The 16,330-nt window shown below is 46.3% G+C and overlaps 1 protein-coding gene across 1 annotated transcript; it reads right to left on the bottom strand.

The window, feature by feature from the left end:
- Positions 1-207: 207 nt before the first annotated feature.
- Positions 208-12,568, bottom strand: LOC119446382 (uncharacterized). The gene is made up of 5 exons (XM_037710803.2): positions 12,099-12,568; positions 10,535-10,770; positions 9,348-9,528; positions 3,959-4,084; positions 208-2,848 (listed from the first exon to the last, which is right to left on the bottom strand). The coding sequence occupies exons 1-5, from the start codon at positions 12,190-12,192 to the stop codon at positions 2,724-2,726; spliced, it is 762 nt and encodes a 253-aa protein (XP_037566731.1). The 5' UTR covers positions 12,193-12,568; the 3' UTR covers positions 208-2,723.
- Positions 12,569-16,330: the final 3,762 nt, after the last annotated feature.

Here is a 16,330-nt window from a genome sequence, read left to right as displayed (position 1 = left end):
GTTAGAATTGATCACCACATCAGCATTTTTGTGGAGACGATCATCAGTGAAATTATTTCAACAAGTGCCTCCGAAGCTCGTGGTAACTATATGAGCGAAAGAATAAACGACAGGAAAAAAAAAAAATCATCGCGCGAACCGTATACGTTCCACGGTGTCTTGAAAGTAAGCGACAGAGACGAGGTCCTTGATCTGTATAGCCCACGTTTTTATTAGGCGTTGAAATGGCAGGCAAAGCAGCTGGTTTCATCGCACGAAGACAGTATAGTTATCAATAAATATGACACGCGCTGAACGTGTATACATAATAAAAAACCTCTCTAGACGCAACACAGGAACAAACACATAACATGTACACAAACTGCGAAAAAAAGAAAAACAGGAATTAGCAAGAAAGTTAGGGATATGCACTTTGACAGGGTGCACAAAGAGAAGTAACGTGAACAAAAACACGACATTGGAGGTTGTTTCGAAGTAATGGGAGTATCTAAGGGAAGAAAAAAAAAAAAAAAAAAGAAAACGCTAAAGCCGGCGCAAAGTTTCACGCGTGGTTCTTCAGCGTTGATGGTCAGGTTATGGCAACGTGAGAATTACGGATCGGTTTATACGATGAGGGACAAGCGACTTTTCGTGAGCTACAGATCCAGTTAACCGCTCGAAATATATTCCAACATTCACCAACATGTACCGTATCGCCAGTCAAACAAGCACATTCATTCGCGACACTTCGTAAACGTTGACTGTACAATCCACCGAGTGTTGATCACACTAGTGCTCAAGCGAACTACGCGGCTGTCAAAACAACCTGCGCCTTCTGTGGCTATTCACGAATAAGCTTGATCCAGGTGTGACCAGGGCTGGATGTGTACAAAAAAATGCCCTTGCGGAAAATTATTGTTTGTCGTTAAAATAATATACAATTGTATCGTATTTAACACTGGTTAAAGACTACTTGTACAGGGTAAAAGAAAGAGACACGTAAAATACAACTGCGCGCAAATGTATACATATGTACAAAGTATTACCCGCCCTAAAAGCACACGTTTCGTAACCTATGAACGTTCGAATGAATTCAACGTCCGTAAAAGGTCGCGCGCTTGGATTTGCATGCAATTCTAACATCGTACAGTTAAGTGATGCTAGAGACAAGGAATGAAATACACGAACAATACAAAGCAGAACAAGTCACGACCATGCCACATGGTCCGCGAAACGGGCAGTTAGAGATAAAGCCTTTAACTGAAAGACCGTTAATTAACGTTGACACTGTAAAAGGCGGCTTGCAGCACCGGAGAGTGTGACATCGGTGAACTCGCAAGCCGAAATTCTTCGAGCTGCCAATTTTGCGGGCCGTGTGACAGGGTTTCAAAAAAAAAAAAAAAAAAGGAAGGAACCTCTTGGTCACAAGAAAGAAATTCAAGATTGAGTAAGAATGTTTTGTATGGAATGTACGTTGAGATATGTTCGACATCTGCCCCACGTCGCTCATTGAGCGTTCATATTATGAATGCCCTAGAACGGAGAATGAAACCGAACTACAGATCATTGTACTGCGTAATCCAGGTGACTGTATACATAGGCTTGGTTACGTGAGTCATGTCAGTACAAAATACCGGGATATTACCACACGTGTATGGACTTGATTACTCATTTAATTTTGCGGAAGCACCTGCATGAGTGCGAACGATGATGCACAGTGTCACGGATATGACTCAATTGAGGCGAGTGCTCACTCACAGCTGACACAGAGGCGCGAATGCACAGTCATTATGCTGCGACTCGGGGGTCGAGAGCAACGTTAGTCGAGAGGGGAACAATTCGTCACTTCCGGTGACAGCTGCCGGGGAGACCCGGATGACCACGCGCTGATTCAGTGGCCAGTTATTTCAAGTCGACGTCGATTTGAAGCCGTTTCACGTGAGTCACTTGCGGGGTTGGCGGTCACCTACCACCTGAAGCCAGGAATTCGCCCCCCCCCGCCTATATGACATGTATGGCTGCAGGCCTAAAATGGAGGTCGGTGCTTTGACACATGTTGGGTCTGTTGCCTAATTAAAGCATGACGTTGACTTTTACTCGCGGTACGCTCGAAATTAATCTCGAGGTTTTCGCTTCGAACGACGCTGTTTTCGAAGGGACTGTGCTGAGCTTCAGTTGACGACATCCCGAAGCTGGGTTAGTCAATACGAGATCGTGCCTTGAGACCAAAGCGAAGACCTGTACTGAAAACCGCTCGTCGCGCATTGTTTAAACAGATGTAGTATTGAGTAGTCCAGTTTTTACTATTCTTTTTTTAGAGACACGCTGGGCAAAGCGTGCGTTGCTTAATTTCTCGAAATTAACAACTCTAGGAGAACACAATCCACACCACGACCAGCGTGGCGTTTCCTCGCGTTCACTTCAAAACCCAAGCAAAAAAATGCTCACGAAGATTCAGAGTGGAACATTCGCAGTTCTGACTTGTATGTACACACATAGTTTCGCCCTCAAAGACCCCCCCCCCCCTCCGCAATGACTATACTTCTGTATCTAGTCAAGATCAAACCGTTCTGTCGTCTGTAACGCTTCGCCGCCGTCTGCTTCTGCCGTGCCCGTTAGCGTGACGAGGTCGGCGGCAGACGGAAGTGACGACTGACTGACAAAACAAATAGGTAGCTACACGGACGTGACGTCAACTGCGGAGCGAGTCCCCTTGAAGCCGACTCTCCCGAAAGTGTCGTCGTTTACGCGGCCCGGTAGGCCCGGCGCCGTTTGCAGACGTAAACGACGACTCCGATGGCGATGATGACGAGGACCACGATGACAGCGATGATGACGATTCCCGGGATGGAGAACACTGTGCTTGGAGCTGAAAAGACGAAGAAAGGAGCATCGTGAGAACCTGACACGTTGCTTTTATGTGTTCGCGACACTTAAAAACAATTAGTCTGTGAGTTATCGTTATTAGCTGTGTTCAAGGCGCCTATAGGCGGCCCTCGTGGCGTCCCTCTTCTGCATCATGATAGGTGCGGACGAAACAACACAATCTTTAGAAGATGAGATGGGGAAAAAATTACAACACTGACGTACGTTAGTTGTAAAGTTCAGAAAAGAAACGTTTCCGGGTGGTTCACAACACACGCAAATAAGTTACTGAAGCAGTCCCCTCAATGATTGTCATATTCCAAGTGCAACACTCGCGAACACGAAAACAAGAGTCATGGAAACACGAGGAAACGCGGAAACAGGAATACGAGTGATTTCAGAAAATAAAAACTAATGTAGTCAACAAACACAAAGTTCTGTCGAGCTGAGGGGTAGAAATTCACGCTCTAACACTTAGATATTCATGATTCCTCGAGAAACTCTGCTAATGGGCGTGTTTCTAGTTTTCTCTTAGCATATCGCAATTTTGAGGACTCCTCCCTCTATTAAAAAAATCGTATAGGAATTCTATTGCGTTTTAATTAATATCTATGCTGCACAAAGTAGGCTTCCTGTTGAAATGTAATTGAATGACATGTGGGATTTTTGTAAGGACTGTCTTCTGTTCACGCTTACTTAACATCATTCCAAGGGATATATATGTCCAATGAGAACATCATCACATGTGAGCTCATAAATTAACGTAGAGAGCCCGCAATTATTATAGCAACAGTGAATTCCCGCGAACAAAAGTTCTGAAGTGTCTGTTCGTGACACCTATAAAACCTGCACGCATGAAACACGAACCCAACCTAACGTAACGTAACCCATCACCGTCCGAGTTTATCCCTCGTAACAGTCGTATAATACACGTTATATATACTCTTTCGTCCGCGTTCCAATCCCAGTAGATGCTGACGATCGAGAAGCGCTGTTTCGTGTGTAATCTGATCGGTTATTCACGTGTAAACGTTTCTCACTTGTCGCTCGTGACAGTTAATTTTCGTTCAGTATTGTGCGGCATACGGTAAGCGCGCGGTATAAGCGCACTCACCACAGTTGGCTTCCGTCTCGTCGCTACCGTCACCGCAGTTGTCGATGCCGTCGCACCAGACCCGGGGTTCGAGGCAGGCACCGTTGTCGCATCGACGCCACGACTCCGGACACTCGGCTTCGGACGCTGTTATACGCAAGGGAGGGGGAGAGGAGGTTACGCGTTGGTCGAGCACAGCTTTCAGACAGTCCAAGGGGCTGCTCACACAGACACTCTCAAGTTATAACAACACTGACGACATCTGGTGACGAATTGGTGTAGCTTCATTGAGGGGTGTAAACAGGGCGCCACACCACAGACACGGACAACAAGAGCGCTAAGGAAGTGCTGTTCGTCACCTCCTTAGCTCTCTTGTCGGCCCGTGTCTGTGTAGCGCCTGTTTAGCCCAGCATGAAATACTCAAATTCCGACATGGTTTCGTTTTTAAGCCACCCGGAGAGGGCGTGTTTATATAGTCGCGCCGTGGGAGAATCAGGACTGACAAGACGTCGAATTCGACAACATCGTTGGTAATACGAGTTATATATATATATATATATATATATATATATATATACACACACTGTACACTCACATTCACAACGTCGTTAAGGGCGGGTAGTTTTTTTTTTCCCTTTTTCGTTCGATCCTGGATTCGATCCGTGGACATCAAGCTAAGCAGCAAAAGAGCACCACACTATGGGTCGAATACATACATACATACATACATACATACATACATACATACATACTACATACATACATACATACATACATACATACATACAATACACACACATACACATACACACACACATACATACATACATACATACATACATACACACACACACATACATACATACATACATACATACATACATACATACATACATACATACATACATACATACATACATACATACATACATACATACGCACTGAACACATCGAATAGCATGCCAAGCGCCTCGCTGTATATATGCTAACCTACACTCACTAGTAATAAAAATTTTACACCCATTTCTCTTTCTCTAACAAGAAAAACCAAAACAAGAAGCAACTAGTAGATGTTCTACGCTTAAGGGGACTTTCTTATAATCTTACGCAAAACCGTCACGCAATTGTGGGCAATGACAGTCATGTGCCGCTGGTGACGTGATTGCATACGTGCGCCGCGGTCCCGCACCCAGTTGAGTCACCACATACCTCCGTGTATACGTTCCCGGAATTTGCGCACGCCCATGCTAAAACCACTGCTTTGCTAATGGTTATAGAAGATAGTGGGCTTGAGAACGAAGATATATATATTTTTTAATTTACAGCAGGGAAGTACATAACACGCACCATTTGCCAAACGGAAGTAACGGATCAGCGGACATCCCATTTTTCGCATTACGTAAATGACACTTCTTCAATGTTTACCGATTATTTGAGCAATGTTGCCTAGGGACGCTCTCGCAACGTAATGCTTGCGGCATCGCAGCTGTATTCGCTGCGTCGGGCTATACCGGCAGGGAGACATAGGCAAGCGGGTCAGGTGCGAGCTAATTTGGTTTTTCGCGAGCTGCGAGGTTCGATTAATTGCTTGCCTTAAATGAAACCTGCCATCGCCAAACGTGCTTCATTAGGCAAATTGAGTCCGACATTCCACGGAAGCTTGTTTCAGTAAACTCAAAAGAAATAAAGCAAAGATAATGTCAAACAGGGAGAACTGTCTCTATATCACCAACGCATACATGATTTTTATTGTCGCTTCCCTCATGAAAATCTCGTATACCATTCAATTGATTTTCAACAGCAAGTATATTGAATGTAGCAAAAGTCAATACAAACACAAGAGAGCTTCTATAACCACTTTCGCGAGGGTTGAAAATGTAGAGGTTCCTTAAATCTTATAATTAATGATTGCGCGGCCAACTCGTCACGTTATCAAAGGACGTCGCGCAGCCTTACGATATTCTCTCCGCTGACCGGTAGATTCAATGCGGTTGACCTCATCTCGGGTCGCGAAGCGTGTTCGTGCCATCTCGTTCGCTTTTATATATAGACTCGCGTCATCGTCGTGGCTTGCAAAGCGACTGGGTGGAATCCGAACGTCGAGAGCTATACACGTTGTAAGGCAAACACATACTCCTCTACTCCGCCTGCATAGCTACTCAAGCGAAGCCGTACAGACACTCACTCACACACAAGCACTATGTACCTATACAGTTGCGAAGAAAACGCCCACGACCAATCTCGTCATCTTATGATTCATTTCGCTGCGCAACGTCGGGATGTACCGCGTCTCTGAGAATACACGCGCGCATGCCGCTCCTGTAGCCGTTGCGCAAAAAAAAAAAAAAAAGACATTCGCGTAAGTGCGTGCTACGCACAAACACGTATATATGCAGAGGCAAGGCTTGTGGGTGCCGTGATGCGGGAACCAGCCGAGCGCTTAATTTTTACCGGCCATCATATACGCGCGCACACGTGTATGTAGAATTGGCAGCTGCGCCTTGACTTCTTATAAGCTGCTTTCGAAGCAGGCGTGCCCGTTTGGCCTAGCGCCAGCGTTCTGCACGAGGCACGACGAAGGTACTTTGGGATGTCGTCTGGTTCGGAGGTTGCAGAAGCAGACGACGCCGCGGGAGCCACTTTTTTTTTTTTTTTTTTTTTTTTTTTTTTTCTTTAAGAGGGAACGTGGAGGTCGCTGCTACTATATGCTTGCTATACAGGCGGTGGCTGAAGATGCTAAATATTCTATGACTGATGGCAGATACGGATCGGTGCGGCTGGGCTTGTTCTTGCGTGTTTTTGCTTGATTGAATTAGTAGTAGTAGTAGTGTAGTAGTTAGTAGTAGTAATAGTAGTAGTCAGCTAGAGCATTTTTCTTCGTTTACGGCTGGCATGCTGCGTAGCTAAGGCCTATAACCAGTTGCCAGATTACATGACAATCTTGGCTGACTCATTGAGCGAGTGATTTATCGTTTACGTGGTGTCAGGGGGTAATCGATAGTCTACGCAGAAAACAACATAGTTACACCGATTTAGATGCAGAAATGGCGAATATCCACTTTATATTCACAGAGACATCTCTGTTTTCCCCAAAGAACCTTTGGCTGAGGGTATTTCTTTACTCAACACCCCTTAGTCTCTAATAAGGTGTAGAATGAGCGTGCCGGTTAAGTCGGGATGTTATAAGAGGGTGTTTTACTTTGCGCCGTTAACCGTTTCTGTCTAATTTTTACTGTTCGATATATGCGAGTGAACCCATATTGTAGGACGCTGCGGATTAGTTTTGGCCAACTTAGGGTTACTTAACGTGTGCCTATAGCTGAAGCCAAGAATGCAGAAGAGTTGTAGCCTCCCGCATCCACATGCACGGTCGCCGCAAGCGGGATTCGAACCAGCTACCTAACGCTCAGTAAAGGCTGATTCACACTAGGCCGACACGGCACCGATTTCGGACTGCCGACTGTTGGCGACAGCGTTTTCCTTCCTGTAAACCGTTGGCCACAGCGTTTTCCGTCCTGTAAACTGCTCGCGTCATCAGCTGTCGGCAGACCAAAAATCGTTCTCCGTGTCAGCGTAGTGCGAATCAGCCTTAACAGAACGATACGGCTACTGAGCCACTGGCCTCTATGTTTGGCATCTACGTGTGACAACTGCAATCAAGGAACTATGACGTGTTTACAACACGTGGAGCCTGTGGGCATCGCACAAAGTGGGCATGACGAGGCATCTTGCGGAAGCAGCGCTTCCCACAACATTCACGTAGGGGCTTAATGATCGCAGTTTCCAGTAAACTGTGCAGTTGAACGCCGACGTCATAGGTTTTCGACGCTTACGTCACCCGCGAAAGCAATGTGCGTCCGAAAACACGTACGGAATTAACGTACTTTATACCCGTGTTCTTTCTTCCTTTCTTTTGTTTAACTGTCGCAAACACAGAAACAAACTTCGATGAAGATGACGATTAGGGTAATTATTGCCTTCAAAAAGACATTGCGCGGCGTTTTTAACACCGATGGTACATTACATTACATTGAATGATTGATTGATTGAGTTTGATGTCGCGAGTCAATATTGGGCTTCGGTAGACGCTAATGAGGAGGAGTCGCGATTAATTCTGACCTCGCATGATTCTTTGACGTGTGCCTAAATCCAAGTATGCGCGCGTGTTTGCATCATTCCCCATCGGAATACGGCCGCGGTCGACGGAAAACGAACCCGCGACCTCGCGCTCCGCAGCAGAACGGCATATATCAACTGAGCGACTGAGCTTCTGCGGCAGGGCCGGTATTTTGTAGCGATGCCTTATGACTTATTCTACACTAGTCTTATCATCCATCGCTCACGGCCGGCTGACCCAGTTGATAACGCGAGCGGACCGTCACTCTGACCACTGACAACGCGCGATATGCGCGAAAAGGCATTATCCCCAGAAAGGCATCGCTACAAAGTTACATTTTATACCTCGCCGCTGACGCACATGTACCACATTCCTCGGCCTTGACGTCACACCTATTCGTGCAGTTTCGACCGCTGCTGTCATGGTCGGAACGTGACGAAAAAAAAAAGCGCTCAGTCACCCATCTCTGCATGCCGTCACTCTGCTTGCTTTCTCGTTGTTGCAAGGTCGTGCCCGGCATCCCTGTTGAACCACCAGGCACGCGTGCGAGTGTGGTACGTATTTTCGTTCTTTATATCATCACGTTTTTTTTCTTTTTCGGTCGTGTTTACAAGCTGGGCGTGATGCCTTATTGCTTCCAGAACGCGGGACCTTGAACAGCGCCTTGGGTATACGCTCGCTTCGCCTACGCATGCATTTCGAGGTGCAAGGCTCAGGGCTTGTGTGCGTGCTTGGTTGGGACGCGCGCGCACGTTCGTAACCGATGACACGCTCTTTTTGTGTGTGTTTTGCCAAGTGTCACGCGGTGACTCACGTTTTAACCTTTGGACAGTTCGACTTTGGCGCAGCATGAAATACGGCTATGCGGGAGTCGTGTAGTTGCGCCGACATGAAACACGCGGCATCCTTTGTTTGCGCCAACTGCCTTGAGCGCCAACTACATGCATGAAGCTATACATGGAACTACACAGGATATTATCATAGCGTCGGCAAGTTTATCTTGCACAGAGCGATGAGCATGCCGTTATCTGCCTAAAAGTTCTGAACTCTCGCTTTCGCTTTCTCACAGCATGGTGTAGCAGGATAGAGGCACCAATCTCAGGTCGATATCTATCTATCTATCTATCTATCTATCTATCTATCTATCTATCTATCTATCTATCTATCTATCTATCTATCTATCTATCTATCTATCTATCTATCTATCTATCTATCTATCTATCTATCTATCTATCTATCGTTTTGTCATTAAATAAGAAAAAAAGAAAAGAGGGTATTGTGGGCAACACTCACATCGGTTGACGTAGGAGGCGATGACGACGTTGAAGGAAGCCTTGCGGTCAGCGTCCTTGCTGGGTTCGGAGGACCACCAGATGGTGAAGCGGTCTCCGTTGGTGGGTACCGCTCTGGTCTTGGGAAAAGTGTCGCCGCACAGGCGCTTGCCGTTCAGCTCGACCTCGGCCAGACCGTCAAACTGCGTCACGGTTAAGACGGCGAAAGCGTTGTAGCACGTGTAAGCTACTAGGTTAAAGCGCGTGGTATGTTAATTCACTCGACGGATATGTCGTTCGGCGCTTTGCATATATGTGACCGACTGATATCGACTGACTGACTGACTGACTGACTGACTGACTGACTGACTGACTGACTGACTGACTGCATCCCAGTGGACAAGAATGTTGGTAGCCAGAACAAGGAAGCTTTACTTATTCAGCGACCGCGATCACACGCATTACAAAACTGAGGAGGCGAGTATTTGTCAAACACCCCACTTTACCGGGTGTTCGTAATTGCTTTACGGAATAAAAAAAAAATCGCCTGTGGCAGGAGCATAATTCTTATCGTTGAGCTGGGTTATTCGAAGAGGCGGACATTAGTAGCACGAGAAATCGAAACACCTATTCAACTAATTAACAAAAATTGACTGATGAACTTGTTAGTTAATTACTTTACGGCACGTAATGCAATTTACGAATTCTAGCCGGTGAGCTTGCACTTGAAATGAATTTCCAGGATGACACAAGTTTCGAGATAGTGTGGGACGAAATACATGAGTGTTTCAGTTACTTTTATGCTTCAGTGTATAAACAGCATTTTGCTAAAGAAATAAGTGGAATAACAGTGCATTTTTACGGCGAGTTTGATGACGCATATCTCCAAACTGGTGTCATCCTGGAAATTCATTCCAAGTGGATGCGTCTTGCAAACTCACCGGCTACAATTGGTAAATTGCAATGTGTCATAAAGTAGTTAACTAAGAAGTTAATTAGTTAGTTTTCGTTAATCAGTTGAATGAGAGTTTCGATTTATCGCGCTACTGATGTCCTCACCGAATAACCCAACCTAACCTCACCGAATAACCCAGCTCAATGATAAGAATTAGGCTGCCTGCCACAGGCGGTTTCTAAAAATTCCGCAAAACTTAAAAGTGAACTCCCCGCTATAACAGTAAGACGTAATAGTACACGTGTTGTGCTCACCCAGATGAAGTTGACGCAGGAGTTCGTGGGTCCACGCGGGATGTCGATGGCGACGGGGGTGACGAGGAATCCGTACGTCTCGTTCACCGTGGTGAAACTGAGTCCAGACCGGCATCCGCGCTCGTCCAGACGTTCCTGCAGCGGAGACTTGAGCCGGAACGAGATGGACTGCGTCTCGGTGCGAGCCCGGTACCGGTCCGGCGTGTTGGACGGCGAGCAGTGGTCCTCCATGTAGTCTGCACGGCACGAAAGACCGTTGACGAAGGAGTTAGGCTTAGCTTAGGCAAGGTTAGGTTAGGCTAGGTTAGCGTTCTTCAGTACACGAAACGCCACCCAAAGCCTCCATTCAGCCCATTCAGACATCTCCCCCCCCCCCTCCCCCCTCGCCCGCGTAACACTTGATGACGTAGTTCCGCAGTTGTAAAGAGAGATGATGCGATGACGGCGATGATGATTTCAAGGTTTGATTAGGTTAGGTTAGCGGTCTTCAGTACGCAACGCATTCCAAGCTTCAATTTAAAACACACTTCCGCATGACACACACGCGATGGTGGGAGATGCCGTCATTTTTTTGCGTAGTTGTGATGAGAGATGGCGCGATCGTGATGATGATTATGTTAGTGATGATGGCTTCCAGTGGCCTCCCCTTTGAAAGGAAGCGCCGACAAATAGCCACCTAGCGTATGTCTGAGCTGCTCAGGTTTCACTATACCTATTGCAGTCTATCATTTTGCCTATGTCTGCTTTATATTCTTTCCATTCGATAAAGCGCCTGTCTCTATATTGCAAATGTTCCAGTGCTAGCGCCACCCGACGGCGTGGATAATTAGGGCACGAGAATTAGTTCATCTCGTCACTTGTTAGATAATTGTGTCCCTTGCTTCCCATAGTGTTCGGCTTCGGGAAGTCGAATGGCGCGGTGCGTTTCGCGGGACCAAAAACAGAGAAAACTTCCCGTTCGGCTCCGGAGTTGAACTTCGCCCGCGAGTGAATTATAGGTCCCGATCGGCATGGGCGAACATTAACTCCATAACCTTGCCGTAACCTTGCCGGTGAACCTTGCCTTGATTCCTCAGCGTGTTTCGTGAAGGAACTATTATTACTTGTTCGTATTCCGGCTAGCTGGAATTGTTGGAACTCGTGAATATATGCCATAAAAAAATGTCATGCGCAGATGTATGACATATGACCTCAGACACACCACTCTCTTTAAAACTTTTCAGTCGTCAAGGGTTCCTCGAACCGCTCACGGGAACACCTCGAGCAAGTTTATATTTAAAACAAAAGACAACCGTCGCAGGAAGTTATATGCAGTCATAGCCAGACGCCGTGGCCATAAAAACAGCATGTTATGTTTCAATCTATCTCAATCTGCCATCAAAGACAGAGGTTCAAAGGAAAATGGAGGCGAAGCGATCAAATATGGTAGAGTATACGGATGCCTCTGCAGTCAGGATTTCGACAGCAGACGATAGCACAAAGCACAGCAGATGGCGATGCGACTTTGGACAGACGGTATATCTTTTCTGGCATTCGACCACAGAAACAAACATAGGAAACTTACAGTCAGTGTACGCAGAGATCTCCGCCGCCGTTGTAAGAACTACGCCGGCCAGCACCGCAAGTCCGAGAAGGCGGGAACACACGAGGGTCTTCATGATACCACACGAATTCGGCACCCCACAGCAACGGGACGATATAGAAACCACGGTATATAGCAGAAGAACACTATCTTCTGTTCGAGAACAGGCGTGCGCGAACTCCTCAGTCGAGCAGACCGAAAGACTCTGGCAGATGAAAGAACAGGCGCGCTCGGGTACTTTAAATAAAAAGCTCCCACCGAACGAGGGTGAATCGACTGCGAGAGGAGGTGAACGTGTGAGTAAACGGCGTGCGTAATACTCGTGTGTCTACTCGGAAAAAATCCAGGAAAGAGGTCAGTAGCGAATGAGAGTGAGTCGGGAAGACGAGAGATGAACACACGTAGTAAATCGCTATCGCCTGCCCGCGGACAGAATTAGCAATTATCGTCTGCCACGCGAACGAGCGCGCCGTCGTCTGCTGTGCGAAACGGGTGAGAGAGAGAGAGAATCCGTCTGCTACGGAGAGGACGTTAGCAGAAGACTTGGTATGCGCGTTTTTGCGAGGAGGTAGGAATGGCGCACCCTCGGAACGAGCGCTGTCGCAAGATAATGAAAAAAAAAAAAAAAAAGAATAATAACAATTCTCTGTCATGTAGCGTAGGCGTTGGTTCCCGCTCGGCGAGATAAGGTGAGGGGCACACCTTGAGTCACAACCACCGCTGACGGCGTTCTCTCTCCGCTGCTTGCGAAGGCGGCAGGATATGGGAGAGTCAGCGGTGAATCCTCGCCCGAGCTGTCCTTCGCCAGCGGCAGCTGCTGGACTCTCGACACCGCGTATAAGCTTCGAGTAGAGTGCGCCGTTCAGCGAAAGCGCGATTACACACGTTGTCGAGTCAATGCGTTGCATTGAGGCCGGACGCTGGGGCGGAAAGTAACTGGCTTCCGAAAAAGCAGATACGGACACGCGACTCGCGTCTGCTCGCTCGCCAGCAGACGACATCTCGTGTCGTCGGTATGTGTGTCGAACAGAGTGTGTTTAACGCGTATATACACAAACTCACGAAAAAAGCTGAGCTGACTGAGAACTCTCGGCTTTACTTTCGAGGCGGCGGTTTAATTTCTCTGTTTACTTCTTTTTAGTCGCATCTTTTTTTTTTTTTCAGAATAACTGTCAGTAAATCGCTGCTACAAGCTCGCGGCTTAAAAAATAATGTAAACTGAAGTACGGACGTGCAAGTATCCCAAGATGTCCAAGACAGAAGCGAACAATCCTGGCTATTCGATTCGCAGAATTTACCATTCGAAATTGACGCGTGTTCGTTTCTGTTCGAGTGTTCCGAGTGATCGGATCCGAATCTTTCCTTGGGCAGAATCATTTGGAACGGCTGCGCAGAGACACCCGTTCCTGAGCCGAACGCACGGGACAGATAACTTCTGCTCAGTAATTTCCAGTCGTCCGAAAGTAATGCCTCGCTTTTCAGCGGCCTCTATATACGAATTTGCTGTCTCGATTTATTATTAGGCTAATCTCGGCGTGCTCGCATCCATTTAAAACATTATGCTGTGATTCTCTAATATCACACTTATCTCCGTCAACGAACACAACGTTCGTTCTCCATCTGGTGACGGCATCTGCACCTGCATGCATCTGGTGACTTGTTTCATTAAGTGCATTGTCAAGGTGCACGTGATAACTGTAAGCAGTACTTCTTGACTTACAAGGCTCCTCACCTGAGCGAATACACAGCGCCAAAAAATGTACATAACTTTCATTACTTTACCGAATGAACTCTACACAAAATTTATGATGTCTTCGGGAGAAAATAATCGATATTCGAATGTACAAGTTTCTTCGGTTGACCAACTATCCAGTTGCGAGCGGCCTACCATATATATATATATATATATATATATATATATATATATATAGGCCTGAAGATAGTAGCACTATCTTCAGGCCAAGATAGTGCTACTAGCAGACAATAAGAAATATTTACAGATACTTGCGAATATCTGCGGCAACGCAGTGACAAATCTAGGCCTTACGTTTGGCACAGAGAAATCGGGAATTATGATCTTTAATGAAGAGACGAGTAATTACGTGGTGTCAATTCAACAGCAAGTCATACCCATCGTCAAGCATTATAAGTACCTCGGCGAATACATAAACGAACGAAAGAATTGCTCAAGCAACCACCAAGATAATCTGAAAATAAAGGGGAAGCAGAATGCAGTAATAATGAATTACAGAGCACTGTGGGGCCACAATAAGTATGAGGTGGTGCGTGGAATCTGGAAAAGAGTAATGGTGCCAACGCTAACGTTTCTCAAATGCCATTCTAAGCTTAAAGTCGGATATCTTGTCGGGGTTGGAAGTTAACCAAACATCAGTCGGCCGGTTGGCTTTGGGAGCCCACGGTAAAACCACAAGTCAGGCAGTGCAGGGTGACATGGATTGGGCCTCTTTTCAAGTTACCGAAGCACAGAGCAAAATTAGTTTTGAAGAAAGACTCAGGACCATGGATGGAAATAAATGGGCGGCTTAAGTGCACAAGTATCTGTACCTGAAAAGCATCGACACAGAATGGAGGGAGAGGTCAAGGGAGTTGGCAACCAAGTACAGGATAATCGAAACTGTAAATAGACAACCAGGAGTCATCAGGAAGAAAGTGAGAGAAATAGAGACAGTGAATTGGATGCAAAGAATCGAAACAAAAAGGACCATGGAGATTTACAAGAATGAGAAGAAAGAAATTAAGAGGAAAATTCGTACGATAACACAAAGGGCAGTGCCGTGCTACTTGAGGCTCGAGCCGGTTGCCTAAGGACCAAAACATTCTGGAGAAAATATTCGGAACTAGATGAGGCCTGACTGCATGTGTATGCTGCAGTAAAGATCCGGAGACCACTCAGCACACCCTAATGGAATGCGACGGGATCCACCCAGCGAGAACCGTAGGTAACGTGCAACTCCCAGAAGCGCTTGGGTTTAAAGTGGAAGGAAACATAAACAGATCAGTCGTAGAGATAAGCAAGAGACGATTAGAGTACTAGTGAAAAAAATGCAGGGAAGAGATTGATACGACCTGATCAAAAAAAGACGGCAGATCCCACGCCCTGTGGGAATCGATGTTATGCGAAGCAGTGTGCGGGAAGCCTACCAAGTTAACGAAACTACCATGAGAGCACCAAGAGTTGGGTGGCTGTTTCATGACCTACATGAGAAGCATGTCATGACATTCATATTATGAGTTCTCAGGAGTCCCTTTAGCTATGCCTAAGAGAACTATGCCTAAGGCGAGAGCCATAGTCATGCTCATGACTATGACTTCAACAATCAATATTTAGCCTTTTCCTTCACTTAGGACCACATCCGAACCCATTCCATTGGTTTTTGAGTGTTAATATTTTTTCGCTGAGTCTTTGTCATTTTTGCTGAGTTATGCTGATGACTATTACTTCTACCAGCATCCTGTAGTGTTTCCTTCACTTAGTACCCACGTCTGAACCCATTTCAGTGGTTCTCGAGTTCAATTTTTTTTGCTGAGTCATTGTCATTTTTGCTGAGTCATGCTCATGACTTTGACTTCTGCCATCACCCTTTAGTGTTTTTATCCGCGCGTTCCTTGTCCGCGCAAGCTCTCGGCTGCGTCCTATACTCTGTTCCGTGCAGCACTGTCGAAGGTACAAGTCTTTTCGACCAATAAGGAGCGCGAGCATATTTTAAATGTGTCCTTCCGCGGCCTGTGGTCTGCTAGCTAGATGCAGCTCAATGAGTACAAATCCTTATTCATTAAACTCGGCTGAGAGTTTGCACTTCACTGATGTGTTTTAGTTCCCACTAACTCCGTGTGTCACAGCGCAACAAATGATCAAGCTACACTCCGTCTTGGTAACACTTTGAGCGATGAAATAGGTATATTTCGCGGCGTGCCACAGGGAAGTGTTTTATCTCCCTTATTGTTTAACATCGCCATGGCTAGCCTCCCAAGAGTACTAAACCATCGAACACCAGTGAAGATGTCTATATATGCCGATGATATCTGCATATGGGTCTCCGGCTACCAGCATCGGCGCCTCGCACGAATAGCCCAGGGAGCAGTAAATGCCATTCAAGGCCACTTGGCAACGCTTGGACTATCACTATCAGCAGAGAAATCGTCATTCATACTATTTCCTGGAGTTAAACGAAAATCTACACGCTTGAAGCTGA

The sequence above is a fragment of the Dermacentor silvarum genome, chromosome 3 (assembly GCF_013339745.2).
Source record: "Dermacentor silvarum isolate Dsil-2018 chromosome 3, BIME_Dsil_1.4, whole genome shotgun sequence".
Lineage (NCBI taxonomy): Eukaryota > Metazoa > Arthropoda > Arachnida > Ixodida > Ixodidae > Dermacentor > Dermacentor silvarum.
The sequence above is the reverse complement of the archived record's forward strand: the minus strand, read 5'-3'. Positions and strand labels throughout refer to the sequence as shown.

Coding starts and splice junctions, on each gene's coding strand:
- LOC119446382 (XM_037710803.2), bottom strand. CDS start 12,192: ATGAAGACCCTCGTGTGTTCCCGCCTTCTCGGACTTGCGGTGCTGGCC. Junction 9,529..10,534: donor CCTGCGTCAACTTCATCTGG/GTGAGCACAACA, acceptor ACCGTGACGCAG/TTTGACGGTCTGGCCGAGGT. Junction 4,085..9,347: donor CGCCTCCTACGTCAACCGAT/GTGAGTGTTGCC, acceptor TGCGTATAACAG/CGTCCGAAGCCGAGTGTCCG.